Raw genomic sequence first — 25,695 nt, forward strand, 5'->3', positions numbered from 1 at the left:
ACAGAGGAAAATGTTCTCAAATGGCAGGGGGAGGCCACCGTGGCTGACAAAGGAATTTAAGGACTGCTTAAAAGCCAAGGCAAGGGTATACAAGGTAGAAAAAAAAATGAGTGAGAAGTTGGATTGAGAAGCTTTTAAAATCCAACAAAAGGCAACTTTTAAAAAAAACTATAAGAAGGGAAAAGATGAAATATCAGGGCAGGCTAACCAATAATATAAAGCAGGGAGACACTAGCACTGTGCCAGAGGTCCAAGAGTTTCTGGGAGCAGGAGTGAGTACAATTGGTATTACAAAGGAAAATGTGCAAGGCAAACTGAAAGGTCTTAAGGTGGATAAGTCACTGAAGAAATAACAGATTTATTGGTCATGATCTTCCAAGAATCACTTGATTCTGGCATAGTCCCTGAGGACTAGAAGATTGCAAATGTCCTCCACGAAGGAAAAAGAAAGGAAATTATAGGCCAGTTAGCCTAACCTCAGTGGTTGGGAAAGTGTTGGAGTTGATTATTAAGGATGAGGTTTTGGGTACTTGGAGACTAAAGATAAAATAAGTAAAAGTCAGCATGGTTTCTGTGAAGGGAAATCTTGCCTGACAAATCTGTTAGAGTTCTTCAAAGAAGTAACAAGCAGGGTGAACAAAGGAGAGGCAGTGGATGAAACTTTCTTGGATGTTCAGAAGGTGTTTGATAAGGTGCCATACATGACGTTGCTTAACAAGATAAAATCCTATGGTATTACAAGAAAGATACTGGCATGGATAGAGGAATAGCTGACAGACAGGAGGCAGCCAGTGGGAGTAAAAGGGGCCTTTTCTGCTCCTATGTTTTAATGTATGTACGACAAAAAAATCTAATCTCTATCCTCCCAAAATTACAAAACTCTGGAAAAACTGAAGAGTTGCTTCCCCCTTAATTCATTTTCGAGATATATTTTAGTGTAAATTTAAAGAGACGTTGATAAACCACATCGATACAGAAATTGTGCATCAGAAATTGAGGAGAAAAAAAACACCTTTTAATTACCTGGATTTGGGACGCTGCCCCACTTGTCATCCTGTACTTGGACACGGAGATGGGACACTGCCCCACCTGTCATCCCGTACTTGGACACGGAGATGGGACACTGCCCCACCTGTCATCCCGTACTTGGAGACAGAGATGGGACACTGCCCCACCTGTCATCCCATCCTGGACACAGACTCCACATTGTTATGTTTTGTAACTCCTGAAATTAATCACAAGTAAAGGTTGGGAACCCGGGGATATTCGTGCACTTGGCTTTACTTTAGTGAGGTTCTCACAGATGACGTGGTCGAGTAATGATGTATGCCATTCACATATTTCTTACACATAACTCGTAATGAACTGGGTAAACAAAGCATGTTTAATCAATGATATATTTACAATATTACTCAAGTATTACTGAGTATTAAAAACACTGCATCGGTGTTGATATGGGGTCACAGAAATGGCTGTGACCACAGACACTCAGCATGATGTCCCAGACACCACTGGTCTGATTTGGAGGGGTCACTGCACAGGATCAGAAAAGGCTGCAGAAGGTTGTAAACTCAGCCGGCTCCATCGTGGGCACCAGCCTCCCCACCATCGAGGACATCTTCAAAAGGCAGCATCCATCATGAAGGACCCCAGCACCCTGGACATGCCCTCTTCTCATTACTACCATCAGGGAGAGGTACAGGAGTCACACACTCAATGTTTCAGGAACCTCTTCTTACCCTCCAACGTCAGATTTCAGAATGGACATTGAACCCATGAACACTGACTATCTCGCCATTTTTTTTTGCTCTTTCTGCCCTACTTAGTTGATTTAAATATTTATATGTATGGTCCTTCTTGTAATTTATAGTTTTTAATGTATTGCACTGCACTGATGCTATTAAACAACAAATTTTACGACAAGAGTGTGAAACCATAGCTCTTAGTCCTAGATGCAGACTTCCTTAGTAAATTAGAAACAGTGCTTTAATTAGACAGTCTTAGAAAAAAATTACATAATTACTACATTTAAATATATTGGCACTTGTTGGTTTGACCGAGAATGGTCAGTATAGATGTGGCCAACAGCTTTTGAATGGAAAGAGAGTTGTTTTATGCAGAATTGTTGAGGAACATATTGAAGTTTACTCAAATGAGAGGTGACCTTGAAGTATACAACGTTCTGACGGGGTTGAAGAGGTAGGTGCTGAGGAGATGTTCTACCTACAGAGGAAACTCACAAGGATGATGCCAGGGATGGAGGACCTGAGTTATAAAGAGATTGAATAGGTTGGGACTTTATTACTGGGAACTTAGAAAGAAGATTGAGGGGAGATTTGATAGAGGTATATAAAATTATGAGGGGTGTTTGTAGGGTAAATGCAAGCGGGCTTTTTTCCCACTGAGGTTAGGTGGGACTACAACCAGAGGTCATGGGTTAAGGGTGAAAGGTGAAAAGTTTAAGGGGAACATGAGGGGAAACTTCTTCACTCAGAGGGTAGTGAGAGTGAGGAATGAGCTGCCAACGCAAGTGGTGGATGCAGTCTCGATTTCAATGTTTAAGAGAAGTTTGGATAGGTACATGGATGGGAGGGGTATGGAGGGCTATGGTCCCGGTGCAAGATGATGGGAGTAGGCAGCTTAAGTGGTTCAGCACAGACTAGATGGGCCAAAGGGCCTGTTTCGGTGCTGTACTTTTCTATGACTCTATGTGTCAGTGATATTAAACCTGATTGTGAGCTGGACATGGAGACAGGGACAATGTCACCATGGGGTCAGAGAAGTGAACACAGTGACTCTGTCCTTTGTGTCAGAGAGCCACAGGGACAAGGATGGACGGACTCTCCGCTTGATGTCCTAGGGTCACAGGTCTGGAGGTAATCATGGGGTCCCAGATCTCCACAAGACCTCAGGGACATGGATATGGAACATATAGTAACTTGTGGTGAAGGTCATGGTAATCTAGTGACTACGATTCATTGGTTAAATACAGGTGTTCATCTCCCCTTTTGTTCAATTGCTTTCCCATGACTAGAGAGATCAGGCATATTGCCACAATTCCATGGGAACGTATTATATCATATAATGAGTTGGTAGTGCTCATCACTAGTTGCAGCTGAAAGGAATAAATCCCAAAAGATGGGCAGTAAGGCAGTAACATCTCCACCCACTGACCCACCCATCCACCGCTACCTTATCATTTCCTGTCAAAGTCACCTCATGTACAGACACTCCTGTGGCTGGTGTCACTCTATAGACATAGAATCAATCTGTGTATATAACTATCTTAAGTATTTATATTTATAGTGTTTTTGTTATTATTGTGTTATTTATCTCATTGTGCTTTTTTGAGCTCCATCAGATCTGGAGTAACAATTATTTAATCCTCCTTTGCACTTGTGAATGACATTAACCTTTCTTGAAACTTGACCGAAATCCAGCCAGAGGTATTTATCAATGGTTATAAGCTAATACAACAGCATAGTGAGTCCACATACAGACTGATTTGTGATCAGTAGTATCTGTACCCACTTCCCTGGTACAGTGTCAACAGCAGTTTCTCCTGACGAGCTGGAGGAGAGATGAGATCCTGGATCTAACTCCATTCCTCATTACGGTCCAGCTGTCCCTCACAGAACTCACAGTATCCCAAGTTCCAGAAGAATCCATTCGATGCCCTCTAGAAATCCATCCAGCGTCTCTGCCTCGGAGTCCTGTGCCTAATGAAATAAATAACCAGACTGGAGAACAGAGTTGACTGTACTCTTTTGCATAGATGCTGCCTGGCCTGACCTGCTGAGCTCCTCCAGCATTTTGTGTGTGTTGATCAGACTGGAGGAAGCTGTGAGCTCACACTCAGTGATAACGCATCCCAAGTCACATCATGCTACATCTAACAGGCCTTCTCAACACCCAAGTACACAATCGACTGGTTCACCATTATCTTTTCCACAATTCAGATCTACATCGAAATACACAGTGAAATATGTTGTTTGTGTTCAGGCTGGAGCCAACATAGCATACTGACAATGTTCAACACAAACAACAACTGTAACAAAATAACAGCAAAACAAATCCCTTTCCACTCTCGCTCACACACAAACAGCCTCCGGCCACAGTACAGATCACATCCAGCCTCCAGTCCTTGGCCTTGTACTCTCAGAGTCAGGCCTCCAAGTTCCTGACACAATGACCCAGGGGCTTCGACCTTCCTGACATGCAAGACTAATTTGTGCGCGTTCACAGTAAGTACAAAGAAACACAACAGAATCAGTGAAAAACTGCACAGACGGACAAACAACCACTGTACAAAAGACAATAAACTTGGCAAACACAAAAAAAAAGATGATAATAATAAATAAATAAACAAGCAATAAATATTGAGAACATGAGATGAAGAGTCCTTCAAAGTGAGTCCTTTGGCTGTGGGGATAGGTCAGCGATGGGGTGAGAGTCTCTTTAATGTCCCTAATTACTGAATCTGCCTCCACCTCCATCCTTGGCAACACATTCCACGTGCCCACCACTCTGAAAAAAACCCTACCTCTAACACCCACACCTCCCCAATGCTTCCCTTCCTTACTTAAAATTATAAGACCATAACAGCAGAATTTGGCCATTTGGCCCATCAGGTCTACGTCATCATTCCATCATGGCTGATCCAATTTTCCCCTCAGACCCAGTCTCCTGCCTTCTCCCCGTATCCCTCATGCCCTGGCCAATCAAGAATCAATCAACAGCATTAACTAGACCATAAGACCATAGATATAGAAGCAGAAGTAGGCCATTCAGCCCATCGAGTCCGCTCCGCCATTCAATCATGGGCTGATCCAATTCTTCCAGTCTTCCCCACTCCCCTGCTTTCTCCCCATACCCTTTGATGCCCTGGCTAATCAAGAACCTATCTATCTTTGTCTTAAATACACCCAATAACTTGGCCTCCACAGCTGCTCGTGGCAACAAATTCCACAGATTTACCACCCACTGACTAAAGTAATTTCTCCACATCTCAGTTCTAAATGGACATCCTTCAATCCAGAAGTCATGCCCTCTTGTCCTGGATTCCCCTACCATAGGAAATAACTTTGCCATATTTAATCTGTTCAGGCCTTTTAACATTTGGAATGTTTCTATGCGATCTCCCCTCATTCTTCTGAACTCCAGGGAATACAGCCCAAGAGCTGCCAGGTGTTCCTCATACGGTAACCCTTTCATTCCTGGAATCATTCTTGTGAATCTTCTCTGAACCCTCTCCAATGTCAGTATATCCTTTCTAAAATAAGGAGCCCAAGACTGCACACAATCCAAGCGTGGTCTCACGAGTGCCTTATAGAACCTCAACATCACATCCCTGCTCTTATATTCTATACCTCTAGAAATGAATGCCAACATTGCATTTGCCTTCTTCACCCTCAACTCAACCTGGAGGTTAACCTATAGGTATCTTGCACAAGGACTCCCAAATCCCGTCACATCTCTGCATTTTGAATTCTCTCCCCATCTAAATAATTGTCTCCCCGTTTATTTCTTCCACCAAAGTGCATGACCATACACTTCCCAACATTGTATTTCATTTGCCCCTTCTTTGCCCATTCCCCTAAACTATCGTCAGGGACACATCCTGCAAGAGGAGGATTTCACTCTCCTAGCTGAGCAGATATAAAGAAGGGAAGGGAAAAGACTTAACCGTGAGCTTGTCTTTTCTTTGCTTTCTCTTCACTGAAGCCTCTCGATCACCACTGACGGTGCACTCAGACCACGGCCGCTGCGCTTGCCCCTGCCTTCCTTTAACTTGCTCTGTTGATCAATCACTAGTGCAGATTGGTCGCAGGTCAGAGCTCAATTACATTCCCAACATCCACTTGCTGCTGCCTTTTCCTACTCGGGCAAAGGACCTGAGTGAAATCCCCTCCTCTCAAACTTCCAATGTCCGGATTGGTCACTGCTCAAATCTCTTTTACACCCTCTTGCATTAGCCATTGCCACCCTGGGGAAAACATCCCTGACTATCCATTCAATGTCCCTTACCTTGTACACCTCGATCAAATCATCTCTCCTCCTCCTTCGTTCCAAAGAGAAAAGTCTGAGCTCACTCAACCTATCCTCATAAGATAATTGAATGTCTCTAGCTTCTCCCCTATGAAACTTCACCTTGTCAGTGTCTGGATCATCATTTGTTGAATTCTGAAATTTCCCAATCCTTAGACATACTGTGTTATTGAAACATTCAGTAATCTAATATTATCCTTAGCTTCTCTTGATAGGCCTGGACCCCAATTCCTGTTAGTTTTTGCCTTAAAGGGATATAAAGTAGATTTTAGTTCATGACTCCTTTGAAAGGAGACCATTGTTTTTCACTGTTATACAGTACATCTTCATGTAGATTTCCCAACTCACAGCGTTCTTACTTCCCTTTCCTCATATTTACGACCTGGCTTGAGTTGAACTAAATCACTTTAAATCTTTATATCAAATTCTGTCTTTCTACGATCACTGTTCCCTACAGGCCTATTTTCTTGGCCAGATAAACGCCTGGCCCAAAGAACTTTTTCTCATGACTACCTGCCCTTTCCGTTCATTGATTAGACACTGGCACCAGTATTGGAGGAAAATATTATCTCTCTCTCTCTCACACACTCTCTCAGTCTCCTTCTCTCTCTCTCACGCACACACATAAACTGTCTGTCCCAGTTTCCCTCTATCCATCCCTCTCCCTCACTCTCTCTCTCACACAGTCTCAGTCCCCCTCTCTCTACCCATCTCACTCTCTCTCACACATACACACAGTCTGTGTCAGTCCCCCTCTCTATCCATCTCTCTCTCTCACATGCTCACAAACTGTCTGTCCCAGCCTCCCTGTCTATCCATTTCCCTCTCACACACACATACTGTCTACACCCCTCTCTCTCACACACACAGAAATTGTCTGTCTGTCTCGTTTGCTCTTTTTTTGCTGTTGCCATCTTGTAAAAGGTACAAGAGCCTCAGGACTTGCCCACCAGGTTCAAGAACAGTTACAATCCTCAACCATCAGGCTCTTGTACAAAAGGGGATAACTGCACTCATTCTTTTTCTGGTGTTCCTACAACCAATAGTTTCACCTTAAGGATTCTTTATCTCATTATTTCATGTTCTCGTTATTTATTGCTATTTATTTATATTTGCATTTGCACAGTTTGTTGTCTTCTGCACTCTGATCTTTCATTGATCCTGTTTACAGTTACTATTCTATAGATTTGTTGAGTATACCCGCAGGAGAAAGAATTTCCGGGTTGTACATGATGGCGTACAGTATATGTACTCTGATAATAAATTTACTTTGGACTTTGAACTCTCCGTCTCTGATTGACAGTTTTAAAAGCAATTACTACTGTTGCAAGGCTTCCATCCTCTCCATGACAGATTCTCTTAGTCGTGGAGCTCATAGACAGACTGAGATGGTGTGTGCGTGAAGAAGAAGGTGCTTGGGAATCTGAAAGGTCTGAAGGTGGATAAGTCACCAGGACCAGACGGTCTACACCCCAGGATTCTGAAAGAGGTAGCTAAAGAGATCGTGCAGGCATTACTAATGATCTTTCAAGAATCACCAGATTCAGAGGACCAGAAAATTGCAGGTGTCACTCCACTCTTTAACAAAGGAAGGAGCAGAAAAAAAGGAAAGTTAGCCTGACTTTAAGGTTGGGAAGATGTTGGAATCCATTATTAAAAACGAGGTTTCAGGGTAGTTGGAAGCACATGATGAAGTAGTCTGAAGTCTGTGTGGTTTTCTGAAGGAGAAATCTTGCCTGATAAATCTGCTGGAATTCTTTGAGGAGATAACAGGCAAGATAGAGAACAGACTCAGTGGACATTATTTACTTGGGTTTTCAGAAGGCCTTTGACAAGGTGCCACACATGAGGCTGCTCAACAAGATAAGAGCCCATGGAATTACAGGAAAGCTACTAGCAAGGGTGGAAATTCGGCTGACTGGCAAGAGACAAAGGGACCGTTTTCTGGTTGGCAGCTGGAAACTAGTTGTGTTCTGCAGGGGTTGGTGTTGGGACCACTTCTTTTCACATTGTATGTCAATGATTTGGACGATGGGATTAACGGCTTCGTGGCCCAGCTTGACGATACAAGGACAGACAGAGGGGCAAGTACTGTTGAGAAAGCAGGGAGTCGGCAGAAGGACTGAGGCAGATTGGGCAAATGAGCAAAGAAGTGGCAGATGGAATATAATGTCAGAAAGTGTATGATCATACACTTAAAAATAAAAATCTGCACTTACCAGCCAAGGCACTTCAAGTTGGGATAACCGTAACTGGTGAGATACGTAGACACAGGGTATCCGTTGGACGTCAGGTCGCGAAACACAGCACAATACAAGGAGTGGGCGGCTTGGGGGACCAAGAGCTGGATTGATCATTGCCTGGAGCTGGAGGATTTCCTCTCCACGATTGTGCTCTGAGGAAAAGAAGACATGTTAAATTTCAGAACATTATGCCTTTTACATTCTTACACAAAGGAAGCTCAGGGAAAATCGGCAGGCCCAGACATATTCTAATTCCATCAGAGTGCCAAACTAATCTGCTCTCTGCCATCTTCAGCCACAATAGAGGGCTTTAACACTGCTGGGACCTCAGAATCACGTTCACTGTCACTGGCAAGAGAAAATCCACAGATGCTGGAAATCAAAGTAATGCACACAAAATGCTGGAGGAACTCAGCAGGACAGGCAGCAACTATGGAAGAGAGTAAACAGTCAATGTCTTGGGCCAAGACACTTCATCAGGACTCATTAGTCATTAGTCCTGATGAAGGGTCTTGGATGAAATGTCGACTGTTTAATCATTTCCACAGATGCTGCCTGGCCTGCAGAATGTCTCCAGCATTTTGTGTGCATTACTTTTTCACTGACCTAGGATGATGTGAAATTTATTGATTTCTACAGCAGCACAGTGCCAAGACATAATATTACCATAAAATACAAAAATATATCTTTTAACATTGTTTTTTTAGAGAGTCGTGGGTGCGTGGAATACATTGCCAGGAGAGGTGGTAGAGGCAGATGTGTTGGGGACATTGAAGAAACTCTGAAATAGGCAGATGGGTGATGGAAAGTGAAGGGCTCTGTGGGAGAGAAGGGTTAGATTGAAAGTTCAGCACAACATTGTGGGCCGAAGGGCCTGTACCCTGCTCTAATGTTCTATGCAATCCAGCATCTACAGAATCTCTTGTGTTTACGTAATGTTTGATATTCTATGTTAAGTAAATAGTGTAAAAAAAAAGCTGGATTCACAAGGTGGTGTTCATGGGCCGCTCAGAAATCTGAAGGTGAGGAGGAAGAAGCTGTTTCCCAATGTACATCTTCTAGGTTTCTGTACCTCCTCCCTGGTGGAAGAGGCCATGTCCTGGATAGTGAGGGTTGAGAGTGATGGATGTCACCTCCATGAGGCACTGCTTCTTGACGATGTCCTCAGTGGTGGGAGGGTGATGCCCGTGATGGAGCTACGAGTAACAGGGAGACTCTCCAGTGTGGCGTGTCATTGATACAAGGCTCAGAGTGGTGTGTGTGGCTTTCTGCAAAGTTCTGCTTGGAGCCACGACGTTGAAGGACTGACGAAATTGGCACAACTCCCCCTGATGTTTTGAAAATAAAGTCCAACAACGTTAACTGACTCAGATGGGCAATACCGTGCAAAGGTCTTAGGCACGTATACGTACCTAGGGTGCCGAAGACTTTTGTACAGAACTGTAATAATTTTATATATTGCATTGTCCTGCCACAAAAAAACCTAATTTCTGAACATATGTGAGTGACGATAAATCTGATTTTGATATGGGTCTCCATCATGGATTGAGAGTGGGAAGGGGGAGGGAGAGGGGAATCATGGTTGGGAAGGAGGAGGGAGAGAAGAGAGGGAGTGGAAAACACCAGAGAAACACTCTGCAATGATCAATAAACCAATTGTTTGGAATCAAATGACCTCGCCTGGTGTCTCAGGGCTGGGTGTGTCTGCAGCCCCTGCCCCGGAACTCCTTCTCTGCCACCTGTCCCACACCCCTCCCACAGAGCTCCACCCTCACCTGTCCAACACCCCTCCCAGAGCTCCACCTTCACCTGTCCGATACCCCTCCCACAGAGCTCCACCCTCACCTGTCTCACAGAGCTCCACCCTCACCTATCCGACACCCCTCCCACAGCACTCCACCCTCACCTGTCTCACAGAGCTCCACCCTCACCTGTCCAACACCCCTCCCAGAGCTCCACCCTCACCTGTCCGATACCCCTCCCACAGAGCTCCACCCTCACCTGTCTCACAGAGCTCCACCCTCACCTGTCCGATACCCCTCCCACAGCACTCCATCCTCACCATTCCAAACGGTCTTTGCTTCTGCCAGATTTACACACTCGCTCTCCACTCCACTTTGACAAATCCAGTACAGTGCACAAGCCTGAGGCACCCTCGCTATATCTATGTGCCTAAGACTTTTGCACAGGGCTGTAATTGTCCAAGAGATTGGGCAAAACTTACACCAGAAAGTATCTGGCAAAAAACCAATGATGGTTTTGCCTTAAAGTAACAAGATTTGCACTGGAGCGCAACTCTGTGCCTAACCCATTATGCATTTGGTTTGAGAGCATCTGATGAGAGATTGTGGAGGGAGGTACACTTGTCGAAGTTATCCCGCTCTGGGAGTCCTTGAAGACCAGAGTTGGTGAGTCCAGAGGCAGAGGCCTTAAGGTCAAGTCTGCAAGTGCAAGCCAAGGACTGGATCCTTGGGGTTGGAGGCCTCTGTGTGTGTGTGAAAGGGGTCAGGTGGGTGGGGGGTGGCAATTGGGCTTGCCTTGTTCTGTTGAACATTATCGGCATGCTACATTGGTGCCACAATGTGCGGTGACTTGTGGGCTGCCCTCAGCGTGTCCTTGGGTGTGTTGGTTGTTAATGCAGATGGTGCATTTCACTGTACATGTACCCAACGTACGAGATAAATGATAAATCTGAATCGGAATCCTGGTGGGCCACGGGATAATACAGGGGAAGGGTCCTTGCCTGAAACATCGTCTCTCTATTCCACTCCATAGATGCTGCCTGACCTGCTGAGATTCTCCATTTTGTGTGTGTTGCTCTGGATTGCCAGCATCTGCAGAATCTCTTGTGTCTATAATTTTCCACACAGCTCCCCGCCCACTGACAGATTTTATTGGAACAGTGCTTTACTTTGCATTAAACATGCACCTCACCTTCCTGCATTAAACTACCAGGTATTAAATTCATATAAATGCAGAACTATCCATAAAATTGGTTATGTCTTGTTACTACTACAAGGTATGAGAAATATTCACATCTTTTTCTGAGACTAAGAATTCCATCGCCTTCAGTAACAGGCTGAAAGGATGAGATGCACTAACCTCTCTGCGCTTCAGCGTTTGCCACGTAGACGAAGCCATCCACTATCCTGCACACCTGCTGCACCTGAGGGATGGTGCTGTAAAAAGTCCCCCTCTGCCGGGCGCTCTCCCCATCACCTTGGTCCGCATCGGCAAGCTCTTGTTGCACAAACAGTTTATTGACAGCCGTGTTTTCCGCTCTTCGCGCGCTTTCTCTTTCCTTCCTGAAAAAGGGATGGTGATCCTGCAGATACTAGTACTGTATTACGGAAACAGCTCTTGGAAAAAGCAGGTCTCTGTCCATATTGATGGTCTCACCTCATCTACCATCGAAACTATCACACCTTGCTCAATGGTATTGGTCCATGGCAAAAGAGAGGCTGTGAACCCTTGCCTTAGATAATCCCATAATAAAGATCATTCTATCAAATCTAGAGTCACCATGCTTGTTTGGTTTAAATTAAACACTCTACTGGGGAGACACGGTAGCATAGCAGTTAACAGAACACTTTTCCGCACCGGGGCCCAGGATCACTTCCCAGCATTGTCGGTAAGGATTTTGCTCACTCTCCCATGACCATGTGGGTTTCCTCCGGGTGCTCTGGTTTCCTCCCACATTACAAAGATTTACCGGTTAGTCAGTTAATTAGGAGTTGCAGGCTTGTTGGGCCAGAGGGGCCTGTTACCGTGCTGTACCTCAATAAATCAATAAATAATAATACTCTGCAGTGAAGAGATTCTGAGTGTTGGCTCTTGGCTGCTTGCTAGCAAGTCACTGGGAATATGTGAACTAAGGAACATCTTTAAAAGGCGAAGCCTCAGGAAGCAGTATCTCTCATTAAAGACCCTCACCATCTACGACATGCCCTCTTCACACTACTACCATCGGAGACGACACACACTCAACAGCTTCTTCCTCTCCGCCATCAAAGTTCTGAATGGACAATGAACCCAAGAACGCTACCTCACTATCGGCCTCTTTTTGCGCTATTTATTTGTTCTTAAAATATTTTTATTGTACAGTATTTGATTCTACCGCAGCAACATATTTCATGAAATATGTCAGGGAAAGCAAACCCGATTCTGAATCAGAATGGGGCTTTCAGTACAATCATGGCTTATCTGAATGTAACGTTGACTCCACACTCCTGACTACCCCTGGCCACTTTCCAGCTCCCCCCTAAAAGAATATTTTTGTAATTCTACTTTTAAAATACTCACTGTCTGCTTCTACCACTCTTTGATGAAGAGCAATGCAACAACTCACAGTCTTCTGAAAGAAAACTAACACCTAATCTCTCTCCGGTGGACAACTGCTTATTTTTAATGAGTAGCTCCTAATTCTTGATTTCCTGGAAGAGGAATCATCTTCTCCACGTGCATACTCAGGAGACCCTTGCAGTTACATATTTCATCCAAGTTGCTCCTCAAGCTTCTGAATGCCACCAGATGCAATCTAGACTGTGCAACTCTCGTCTTCAGGAAACCTGCTCATTCTGAATTACTTTCAATGCGATAACTTTTCCCAGTGGAGCACAGGCCATCGGTGACCTCCCCTCTCTGTTGTCCTCTGTTCTGAGCCAGTTTCTCAAGGGTGGACCAGGAGTGTTCCCATTGTATAATTTCGGCCTGAACATCTCTCCTCCATGTGTTCTTTAGACATCTGTTTTTCCTCTTTCTTTGGGGATTCCATATTAATCCCCGCCTGGTAATGTTGTCGATCGGCTTTCTGAAGGTGTGGCCAATCCACCTCCATTTTCATTTGCGTGTTTATATTTCCTGGTTGGTGTTTCCCCCACAGTGTTTGGTTGGTTACTTTGTCAGTCTAGCTGATGTTTAGGATCCTTCCTAGGGCACTGGTCGATGAAAGCCTGCAATTTTTGTTGTGTCTCAATGCATTAACATTCTTCCTTCAATACGAGGCCAAACCTGTACAGAGTGCTCCTGACATGGTAACTAAACTATAACCTACCTCCCTACTTTTGTATTTTAGCAATAAACCTGATCTCCAACACAACCAACGTTTGGAATCAGAATCTGCATCCATAATGTCCAAAAGTCGTTAAACAGTTCCCAGTCACAGGCGATTTCAGAGAGACAATCTCCTCTGTCAAACACCAACTAGGATATGCACTGTGTATCTGATACACTTTATATACTGGAATAAAGTGACACTAAGCTCAATCTAGCACAAAACATGTTAAAAGATTAGCTTTGTCATATTTATCCGAAACACAAAGTGAAATGTGTTGTTTGCATCAACGATCAACACAGTCTGAGCATGTGCTGGGGGCAGCCCGCCAGGGTCACTACAATTCCAACACCAACATAGCGTGTCCACAACTCACTAACCGTAACCCGTATGTCTTTGGATCATGGGAGGAAACTCACGTGGTCACGGGGAGAACTTACAGACAGTGGTGGGGACCCAAAGAGGAATCACCCAAGTGAATCGTGTTCCTGAGTCCTGAGCCCACGGCAGTGAACAGCTTCTCACAACAAGTTATTACTCACCAAGTTGTTGAATATAAAGTCAGGATGTTGAACTTGAGTTCTTTGTTGAAAAAGAAGCTGATTCCCGAGCCAATTCCTGCAATAGGAAACATCACAGCTAGGAGAGCGATTCTGCCCAGCGGAGTTGGTCACGGGTTCCGATGGTGCAGGCATGAAGTGAACAGAAAACCCCTTCCTACTCTCTCCTTCATCCCTGCATCTTCCTCTAATGAATGAACGGCCTTCTTGGTTAAGATTCAGCAGTCACAGCGCGTATCGTGATGTTGTCAGTAATGGCATGATATCATACTGAAGGAGAGTTGTACAATGCCCAAGCATTCCACGGCAGAGACGGATTGATCTAGATGCAGAGAAAAATCCCTCTACGATGTCCCGTTAAATACACCCAGCATCCCGGGAATGAAAGGGTTAAAGTGTGAGGAGTGTTTGACAGCTCAGGGGTGTGCTGGGGGCAGCCAGCAAGTGTCGACACACCTTCCAGTACCAACACAGAAAGCTCACCATGATCAGCGGAGCCACGAAACAGACAGCGCCAGCAGGCTCGAGCGACTTACCGTCAATCTGCCTCTGTGGTAAGCCTGCCACAGGCAGCAGCCTTGGTGAATTCATCATCTTCGTCACCAGTGAGGTATCTAGCTGCTCCAGACCAGGCCCGAACATGGCAAAGCGAGGCTCTGCCTGGGACACCAGGGAGTAGAGGAAGGAACTGACAGAGCTGTAGACTGGGTTTCTCACTTTCCAGTGCTTTCTGCCCTCAGGACAGCTCCTCACGTACCTACACAGAGAAACCCTTCTTGTTAACTGTTGCTGCCATCTCTCACTGTATCAGCACTTCAGGTGAAAAGGGCAGACAAGAGGACTGGCACATTGAAAAGCAGAAGGGGTGATGGATGGATTTTTGTAGCTGATGTTTTGTGGAGGACAGGATCAGGAGGAATAATTCAGTCCACTGAGCTCCATAACATATTCAAGGACCAATGTCCTCAAATCTATTAATTACCTGTCTATCTGCTTATTTAGTAGGTGGTTCCTCTTTTGCACTTTGTGTGCATTTTTTCATTGATTCCAATGCACTTCTTTGTATCTACTGTGAACATCAGCAAGAAAATGAAACACAGGAGAGGATATGGTGACAATTACATATTTTGTGAACAAATTTACTTTAAATTCTATCAAACATGAACACAGAGGCTGATCTCTATCCTAGCTTCAATAAGATTTCACAAGAAAAAAATAAACTCATACAGTGGCAAGCAAAAGTTTGGGCACCCCTGGTCAAAATTTCTGTTACTGTGAATAGCTAAGTGAGTAAAATATGAACTGATTTCCAAAAGGCCCAAAGTTAAAAATGACACATTTCTCTAATATTTTAAGCAAGAAGACTTTTTATTTCCATCTTTTACAGTTTCAAACTAACAAAAAAGGAAAAGGGCCCGAAGCAAAAGTTTGGGCACCCTGCATGGTCAGTACTTAGTAACACCCCCTTTGGCAAGTATTGCAGCTTGTAAACGCTTTCTGTAGCCAGCTGAGAGTCTTTCAATTCTTGTTTGGGGGATTTTCCCCCATTCTTCCTTGCAAAAGGCTTCTAGTTCTGTGAGATTCTTGGGCCGTCTTGCATGCGCTGCTCTTTTGAGGTCTATCCACAGATTCTCAATGATGTTTAGGTCAGGGGACTGTGAGGGCCACGGCAAAACCTTCAGCTTGAGGTAGTCCATTGTGGATTGTGAGGTGTGTTTAGGTTCATTATCCTGTTGTAGAAGCCATCCTCTTTTCATCTTGCGCTTTTTTCAGACAGTGTGATGTTTGCTTCCAGAATTTGCTGGTATTTAATTGAATTCATTCTTCCCTCTACCAGTTAATGTTCCCCGTGCCACTGGCTGCAACACAAGCCCAAAGCATGATCGATCCACCCCCATGCTTTACAATTTGAGAGGTGTTCCTTTCATGAAATTCTGCACCCTTTTTTCTCCAAACATACCTTTCCTCATTGCGGCCAAAAAGTTCTATTCAAAAGGTTCAAAGGAACATCTAAACAAGCCTGATGCATTTTTGAAACAAGTCCTGTGGACTGATGAATTTAAAATTGAAACTGTAAAAGATGGAAATAAAAAAGTTTTCCTGCTTAAAATAATAAAGAAATGTGTCATCTTTAACTTTTGGAAATCAGTTCATCTTTTACTCGCTTAGCTATTCACAGTAACAGAAATTTTGACCGGGGTGCCCAAACTTTTGCATGCCACTATATATGAGCCATATCTGAGGCTTTTGAGGGACGATGTTTCACAATTCCACACTCTGCTTGAGCATCTGCTTCAAGACATCCCTGCTCCAGGCTTCACAATAAGGAAAGGTTTTTGCCCCCCTAAATATGATCCAAAATACCTTTCAAGATCCTAAAAATAAAAAACACTTGGCCCTTAAATGTTTGCGAGACAACAAGCCCAGAATGTATAATTATATAAACATCGGGTACACCGACAGCACAACCAGACATCAGGAAACCTACAGCACACCCAGACATCAGGTATACTGACATCACACCCAGAACATCAGGTATACTGACAGCACACCCAGACATCAGGTATACTGACAGCACACCCAGACATCAGGAAACCAACAGTACGCCCAGACATCAGGTATACAGACAGCACACGTAGAACATCAGGTACACTGACAGCACACATGGAACATCAGGTACACTGACATCACGCCCAGAACATCAGGTATACAGACAGCACACCCAGAACATCAGGTATACTGACAGCACACCCAGAACATCAGGTATACTGACAGCACACCCAGAACATCAGGAAACCAACAGTACGCCCAGACATCAGGTATACAGACAGCACACGTAGAACATCAGGTACACTGACAGCACACGTGGAACATCAGGTATACAGACAGCACACCCAGAACATCAGGTATACAGACAGCACACCTAGAACATCAGGAAACCTACAGCACACCCAGACATCAGGTATACAGACAGCACACCTAGAACATCAGGTATCCTACAGCATGCCAAGAACATCAGGTGGCGCCTAGAGCATACTCCTTCCCTAAGCTAATGTATCCATTCCAATGAGTAAATCACAGAATGATAGTTGCCAGCAATGGAGTGAGCAGGGCTTTTCACAATTCTAGCAAAACACCTTTCCCTTTTTATCTGGCCCTCTTGGTATAAATAGCAACACAGAGAATCAGCAGTTGTTTGCCATTTTGTCCTTCAGGCCCGGTCAGCCATTCAATACAGCAGCACCTCCCATCAAAGTGTTCTGCTACTGCGATGCCTCTGAGCTGTCGGGATGCTGCTGGATGGGAGAGTATTCACTGTAAGGACAGGTTGGACAATTGGGGATTGTTTTCTCTGCAGCATCAGAGACTGATGGGTGACCAGGTAGAAGTATAAAGTTGTGAGAGGCAAATAGCGTAAATTGCCATGATCAAGATTATTCTTGGCAAATGTTTCTACAGAAGTGGTTTGCCATTGCCATCTTCTGGGCAGTGTCTTTACAAGATGGGTGATCCCAGCCATTATGAATACCTTCAGATATTGTCTGCCTGGCGTCAATAGTCACATAACCAGGACTTGTGATCTGCACCGGCTGCTCATACGACCACCCACCACCTGCTCCCATGGCAGGATAGGTCCAAGTCAGCATGGATTTACGAAGGGGAAATCATGCTTTGAGACATTGGTAGGTTGCAGAAGTGGGCTAAGAAGTGGCAGATGGAGTTCAACCTGGAGAAGTGTGAGGTGGTACATTTTGAAAGGACAAACTCCAAGGCAGAGTACAGAGTAAATGGCAGGATACTTGGTAGTGTGGAGGAGCAGAGCGATCTGGGGGTACATGTCCACAGTAGTTAAGAAAGCTTATGGGGTGTTAGATTTCATAAGTCGAGGGATAGAGTTTAAGAGTCGCGATGTAATGATGCAGCTCTATAAAACTCTGGTTAGGCCACACTTGGAGTACTGTGTCCAGTTCTGGTCGCCTCACTATAGGAAGGATGTGGAAGCATTGGAAAGGGTACAGAGGAGATTTACCAGGATGCTGCCTGGTTTAGAAAGTATGCATTATGATCAGAGATTAAGGGAGCTAGGGCTTTACTCTTTGGAGAGAAGGAGGATGAGAGGAGACATGATAGAGGTGTACAAGATAATAAGAGGAATAGATAGAGTGGATAGCCAGCGCCTCTTCCCCAGGGCACCACTGCTCAATACAAGAGGACATGGCTTTAAGGTAAGGAGTGGGAAGTTCAAGGGGGATATTAGAGGAAGGTTTTTTACTCAGAGAGTGGTTGGTGCGTGGAATGCACTGCCTGAGTCAGTGGTGGAGACAGATATACTGGTGAAGTTTAAGAGACTACTAGACAAGTATATGGAGGAATTTAAGGTGGGGGCTTATATGGGAGGTAGGGTTTGAGGATCGGCACAACATTGTGGGCCGAAGGACCTGCACTGTGCTGTACTATTCTATGTTCTATGTTCTATGTAATCTTCCGGAATTTTTTGAGAACGTAACTATGAAAATGGATAAGGGAAAGCCAATGAATGTAGTGTACCTGGACTTTCAGAAAGCCTTTGATAAGGTCCCACATAGGAGGTTAGTGTGCAAAATTAGAGCAAATGGTATTGGGGGTAGGGTACTGACATGGATAGAAAATTGGTTGGCAGACAGGAAACAAAGAGTAGGGATTAATGGGTCCTTTTCAGAATGGCAGGCAGTGACTAGTGGGGTACCGCAAGGCTTGGTGCTGGGACCACAGCTATTTACAATATACATGAATGATTTAGATGAAGGGATTAAAAGTAACATTAGCAAATTTGCAGATGACACAAAACTGAGTGGCAGTGTGAAATGTGAGGAGGATGTTATGAGAATGCAGGGTGACTTGGACAGGTTGGGTGAGTGGGCAGATACATGGCAGATGCAGTTTAATGTGGATAAATGTGAGGTTATCCACTTTGATGGCAAGAACAGGAAGGCAGATTACTATCTGAATGGTGTCAAGTTAGGAAAAGAGAAAGTACAACAAGATCTAGGTGTCCTTGTTCATCAGTCACTGAAAGTAAACATGCAGGTACAGCAGGCCGTGAAGAAAGCTAATGGCATGCTGGCCTTCATAACAAGGAGAATTGAGTATAGGAGCAAAGAGGTCCTTCTGCAGTTGTACAGGGCCCTGGTGAGACCACACCTGGAATATTGTGTGCAGTTTTGGTCTCCAAATTTGAGGAGGGACATTCTAGTTATTGAGGGAGTGCAGCGTAGGTTCACGAGGTTAATTCCCGGGATGGCGGGAATGTCATATGTTGAAAGATTGGAGCGACTGGGCTTGTATACACTGGAATTTAGAAGGATGAGAGGGGAACTGATTGAAACATATAAGATTATTAAGGGATTGGACACGCTAGTGGCAGGAAACACGTTCCCGATGTTGGGGGAGTCCACAACCAGAGGCCACAGTTTAAGAATAAGGGGTAGACAATTTAGAACAGAGTTGAGGAAAAACTTTTTCACACAGAGGGTTGTGGTTCTGTGGAATGCTCTGCCTCAGAAGGCACTGGAGGCCAATTCTCCGGATTCTTTCAAAAAAGAGTTAGATAGAGCTGTTAAAGATAAGTGAAGGGATATGGGGATAAGGCAGGAACGGGGTACTGATTGTGGATGATCAGCCATGATCACAGTGAATAGTGGTGCTGGCTTGAAGGGCTGAATGGCCTACTCCTGCACCTATTGTCTACTGTCTCCCATGGTTTCACGTGACCCTGATCGGGGTGGGGGTGACCTGCAGGCTAGCGGAGGAAGGAGCAGCTTACACCTCCTTTGGTAGAGACACACCTCCACACCACCGCCTCTCCTTTGGGTCGAAGTATCAAATAAAAGAGGGCATAGCTTCAAGAGGGGGAGGATTTGAAGGGAATGTGTGGGGCAGGTCTTTATCACGAGTGGGTGGAGCCTGTAACAGCACTGCTTAAGGGACATTTGGTTTATTATTGTCACATGTACTGAGCCAGAGTGAAAACTTGCCCTGCGTCGTACAGATCAACAAGATAGACAGGCACGAGCTGGCAGGAATAGACCATGTGCAGACGGATATACAGCGTAAATTGGCATCATACTTGGCACAAACATCGTAGACTGAAGGGTCAAGTCCTGTGCTGTACTCTGTTGTACTGAGGTTTAATTCTTACAGACCTCTGTGCCAGTTCCACGATCTCCATTGTACTGGATAATGAGATTGTCATAACTGCACATCTTATTGTGTCTAACTTCCATCAAATTGACGTTTTATATTTCTCTTTTACTTTGGAATTACTTTCACGAATTTTAAAATCAGTTCTTCCTCTAGCTCCTTCTTGTTACTCAGGGGTAGAGTGCTTCAGATGGAGAGGGTGCAGAGAAAATTCCCATCGGGCTGGAGGGCTTGAGCTTGGAGAGAAGTGGGGAGGCTGGGACTGTTCTCCCTGGAGAGTGAGAGGCTGAGGGTTGACATGATAGAGGTATGGATGGTCACAGGCTTTTTTCCAGCACAGCAGAGTTTAAAACAAGAGGACAGTGGTTTACAGTGAGAGGGGAAAGGTTTAAAGGGGACCCGAGGGACAGAGTTTTCACCTGAGGATCATGAGCTCCTGAAACAACTTGTCAGAGAAGTGGGTGCGGTGGCTGCAGGGACAATTACCACGATAGGCACATACACGGATAGGACATGTAGAGGGATCTGGCAGATGGGACTGGCTCAGCAGACACCATGGTGGGCCGTGCTGTCTAACTGTTGTTGGTTGTTGGAGGAGGTGAAAGGAAACCAGATTGGACAGATGTCGTGCATTCAGGCTATGCTAAGTTACTCGATTATAGAACGCTTTTCCATCAGCAGTGTTGGGAGACATACACCACTACATGTTCGAAATGAAGAACTGATGAACACTTGGTGCAGTAATCTTGAAAGAGAGTTGCCAAAGTGGTGGTTTTGAATATTTCTAAAGAGCCAATGACTAATTGGTAAAATGACCAGTTTTATAAATTTCCAGTTTTAAGAATGAGAGAATCACTTCAGCCCACTTCAAACCACTTCTTGTCTGCTGGCTTCACAGATCTTCATATTCCTGTTCATTGCTTCTCCTGCTGCAGAGGCTGCCTGACCTGCTGTGTGTTTCCAGCATTTACATAAGAACATAAGAAATAGGAGCAGGAGTAGGCCATCCAGCCCATCAAGCCTGCCCCGCCATTCAATAAGATCATGGCTGATCTGTCTGTAAACTCAGGTCCATCTACCCGTCTTTGCCCCATAACTCTTAATTCCCCTACTATGTAAAAACCTATCTAACTGTATCTTAAATATATTTAGTGAAGAAGCCTCAAATGCTTCCCTGGGCAGAGAATTCCACAGATTCACCACTCTCTGGGAAAAACAGTTTCTCCTCATCTCCATCCTAAATCTTCTCCCCTGAATCTTGAGGCAATATCCCCTAGTTCTAGTCTCACCTACCAATAGAAACAACTTTCCTACTTCTATCTTATCTATCCCTTTCAAAATTTTGTATGCTTCTATAAGATTCCTTCTCCTGAATTCCAAACAGTATAGTCCCAGGAAACTCAATCTCTCCTCATAGGTTAACCCCTTCATCCCTGGAATCAACCTGGTGAACTTCCTCTGCACTGCCTCCAAAGCCAGTATATCCTTCCTCAAGTAAGGAGACCAGAACTGCATGCAGTACTCCAGGTGCGGCCTCACCAGTACCCTGTACAGTTGCAGCATGACCTCCCTGCTCTTGAATTCAACCCCTCTAGTAATAAAGGCCAACATTCCGTTCGCCTTCTTAATAACCTGCTGTACCTGCAAGCCAATTTATTGCGATTCATGCACAAGCACTCCCAAGTCCCTCTGCACAACAGCATGCTGCAATCTTTCACCATTTAAATAATAATCTGCTCGTCTATTATTCCTTCCAAAGTGGATGACTTCACATTTACCAATGTTGTATTCCATCTGCCAGACCTTGGCCCACTCACTTAACCTATCTGTATCCCTCTGCAGACTCTCCATATCCTCTGTACAATTTGCTTTTCCAGTCAGTTTGGTGTCATCAGCAGATTTTGCTCCACTACACTCAGTCCCCTCTTCCAAATCATCAGTGTAAATGGTAAACAGCTGCGGGCCCAGCACCGACCCCTGCAGCACCCCACTCACCACTGACTGCCAACCGGAGAAACACCCATTTATACCAACTCTCTGCCTTCTATTGGTTAACCACTCCACTATCCATGCCAATACACTTCCTCTGACTCCATGCATCCAAATCTTATTTGTAAGTCTCTCGTGCGGCACCTTATCTCCAAGTACGTAGATAGTACTGCATCTCCAAGTACAGATAGACAGACAGACAGGTAGATAGATAAATAAGAAACTCGGGAAATTACTAAAACAGGAACAGCAAATGCTGGAAACTCAGTGGGTCAGGCTGTATATGTGGCAAGTGAAACAACAGTGAACATGGAGACAGAGTGATAGTTATAGTAAGGTACAGTACAGAGACAGGCCATTTGGCCCATCTAGTCTGTGCCAAACCTTTTAAACAGCCTACTCCCATTGACCCGCACCGAGACCATCACCTTCCATACCCCTACCATCCATGTACCTATCAAACTTCACTGAAACGTTGAACTCAAGCTTGCATGCACCACTTGTGCTGGCAGTTTGTTCCACACTCTCACACCTTTGTTTGAGATGTAGGATCAGACGGTCTCCTGACCTCACTGTCAACCTTGCACATTATTATCTGTCTGTCCTGCATGCTGTCGATGATTGTAACACTGTTATCAGTACTGTTGTATTGATCTGATCTGTATCAACAGTGTGCAAGACAATGTTCTGAATGTATCTCAGTATATGTGACAGTATTAAATCAATTTAAATTTACATTGGTGCAAAAACTAACCAGTAAGGAGAATGTGAGCCTATGCCTCTCTCAGAATGTGAAAGGAAGGAAGTTTTGCAACATAAGACCACAGGAAATTGATGAAATTGCACATGGAGAACAGTGTTCAGATCTGTCTCTCAACATGAAGAAACACCCTGGAGTCAGAGTTGGTGCAGCAAGATGAATCCCTGAGGTGAGTGAACCATGGTCTCTGAAATCAAAAAGCAAACTCATCTGTCCAGAGTAAATCCAGCACAGCGAGCATGGTAAACAGCAGTGAGGGACAGGGACGGAGATTCTCAGCCCCGCGTCTACAGGGCCAATACAGGGCAATGAGGAACAGGGACGGAGATTCTCAACCCCGCGTCTACAGGGACAATACAGGGCAGTGAGGGGTAGAGACTGAGATTTTCAACCCTGCGTCTACAGGGACAATACAGGGCAGTGAGGGACAGGGACTGAGATTCTCAACCCTGCATCTACAGGGACAGTACAGGGCAGTGAGGGACAGGGACGGAGATTCTCAACCCTGCGTCTACAGGGACAATACAGGACAGTGAGGAACAGGGACTGAGATTTTCAACCCTGCGTCTACAGGGACAATACAGGGCAGTGAGGGACAGGGACGGAGATTCTCAACCCTGCGTCTACAGGGACAATACAGGGCAGTGAGGGACAGGGACGGAGATTTTCAATCCTGCGTCTACAGGGACAATACAGGGCAGTGAGGGACAGGGACGGAGATTCTCAACCCTGCGTCTACAGGGACAATACAGGGCAGTGAGGGACAGGGACGGAGATTTTCAATCCTGCGTCTACAGGGACAATACAGGGCAGTGAGGGACAGGGACGGAGATTCTCAACCCTGCGTCTACAGGGACAATACAGGGCAGTGAGGGACAGGGATGGAGATTCTCAACCCTGTGTCTACAGGGACAATACAGGGCAGTGAGGGACAGGGACTGAGATTTTCAACCCTGCGTCTACAGGGACAATACAGGGCAGTGAGGGACAGGGACTGAGGTTGTGAAGCATACATCTACGAACGCAATATAGGACACTGAGGGGTTAGGAACTGAGGTTCTCAATCCCACGTCTACAAGCTCGATAGGGGCAGACAGGGACAGAGATTGTGGTTCTGAATCCTCCATCTACAAGCACGATGGAGGCATTGAGGGGTAGGGATTGAGATACAGGGCAGTGAGGGGTAGGGATTGAGATACAGGGCAGTGAGGGGTAGGGACTGAGATACAGGGCAGTGAAGGGTAGGGACTGAGGCTCTCAATTAATAGGTTCCCCATTATTTTTTTTACAAAATATTTTTATTACAAGTTCAGTGCTCCAATATATACAAATTGGTGACTAATACAATTACTACACAACTGTGACAAACGATATTAAACTGAAATGTTCCCATTTCTGTCAATGATGGCACTAATCCCCCATGGAGCCCAATAGTCCTGGAACGCCTCTATGGTCACCGTGGACAACACGTGTTACCCCTCAGTGGTTACCCAGGCATGGACATACCCCCTAAACGTTACCAGGCAGTCTGCCTGGGCAGATCCTCCCGCCACCCATTTCCAGGAGCCACGGATATCTGTTTTCGCCAGTCCCAGGAGCAAGTTGACAAGGACATCCTCATCCCTCTGTGCCCCCCTCCTTACTGGATGACCATATATGAATAGGGTGGGGCTGAAATGCAACCAGCAGGTGAGAAGCAGCCCACGCAAATACGCAAAAAGGGGCTGCAGCCTCGCACACTCCACGTACATATGATACACGGCCTCCTCCAGCCCGCAGAAGTGACATGCGGCTGGGAGATCCGTGTACAGACTAAAGAATTTATTACAAGGCACCGCTCTATGCAGCACCCTCCAGCCGAGATCCCCAAGGTGCATGGGAAGAACCCCCTCGTAAAGGGACTTCCACTGGGGACCCCCCTCACCTCCAGGTGGAAAGACCGACTGCCATGGCTTGTCGGGACGGTGGACAAGGGCAAGGAAGCAGAGGGTGTGGAGCAGCAGCCCATACAGATACCTCCTACCTGCATCCCTGAACGGGATTGTGGGTGTCGAGGAGAGACGGCTCGGCTCTTGGATAAGATTGCGGGGCCTAGACCTGACAAGCAGCTCAGCCTGAGTCGCTCCACACAACTGAGCCGCACCCACGTCCGTTGAGGCAGGGCAAGGGTCATCCAGGACTTCATCCTCTACCCGAGGAGGAGATTCCTGGCCTGAGGCAACCATGTTCCAGACTCTCAGTAGGTCCTGATAGAAGCCGGACAGACTCCGCAAAGCAGCACAGCTGATGCCCGCCCGTCCTGAGGCGCAGAGCTATTAGCCGCATCTGGACACACACCAGTGACTGTCCGCCCTCCCTCACTGGGAGACTCAAGACCCCTATGTCTACAAGCCTGATACAGGGCAGTGAGGGGTAGGGACTGAGATTCCAAAATCTAACTCCACAAGGGCAGTGAGTGGCAGGGACTGAGGTCTGAATCCTATCTCTACAAGCCTGATACAGGGCAGTGAGGGATCGGGACCAGGGTTCTCAATCTGTGTCTACGAGCACGATACAGGGAGTGAGTGGTAGCAACTGGGATTGTCAATCCTCCATCTACAAGCTCGATAGGGGCAGTGAGGGACAGGGACTGGGGTTCTCAATCCCATGTCTACAAGCACGATACAGGTCAGAGAGGATTCGAGACTGAGGTTGTGAATCCTGCATCTAGAAGCTTGATCAAGGCAGTGAGGGACAGGGAATGGGGTTCTCAATCCTGCATGTAGAAGCACCATAGCAGACCGTGAGGGGTAGGGACTGAGGGTCTCAATCCCATGTCTACAAGCACAATATGGGGCAGTCAGGGATTGAGGTTCTGAATCC

General features: G+C 45.6%; 1 protein-coding gene across 1 annotated transcript in view; it reads right to left on the reverse strand.

Annotated features, from left to right (window-relative positions):
* Window positions 1–1,968: 1,968 nt before the first annotated feature.
* Window positions 1,969–25,695, reverse strand: part of fbxo4 (F-box protein 4) — a 31,820-nt gene continuing 8,093 nt past the window's right edge. Inside the window, exons 3-7 of the mRNA XM_072257516.1 lie at window positions 14,441–14,661; window positions 13,887–13,962; window positions 11,394–11,596; window positions 8,268–8,443; window positions 1,969–3,719 (exon numbers count right to left, since the gene is read on the reverse strand). Coding sequence (XP_072113617.1) covers window positions 3,639–3,719; window positions 8,268–8,443; window positions 11,394–11,596; window positions 13,887–13,962; window positions 14,441–14,661 — 757 coding nt within the window. The 3' untranslated portion in view covers window positions 1,969–3,638. The remainder of the gene's footprint in view (window positions 3,720–8,267; window positions 8,444–11,393; window positions 11,597–13,886; window positions 13,963–14,440; window positions 14,662–25,695) is intronic.

This window comes from Mobula birostris, chromosome 5 (genome assembly GCF_030028105.1).
Source record: "Mobula birostris isolate sMobBir1 chromosome 5, sMobBir1.hap1, whole genome shotgun sequence".
NCBI classification, from domain to species: domain Eukaryota; kingdom Metazoa; phylum Chordata; class Chondrichthyes; order Myliobatiformes; family Myliobatidae; genus Mobula; species Mobula birostris.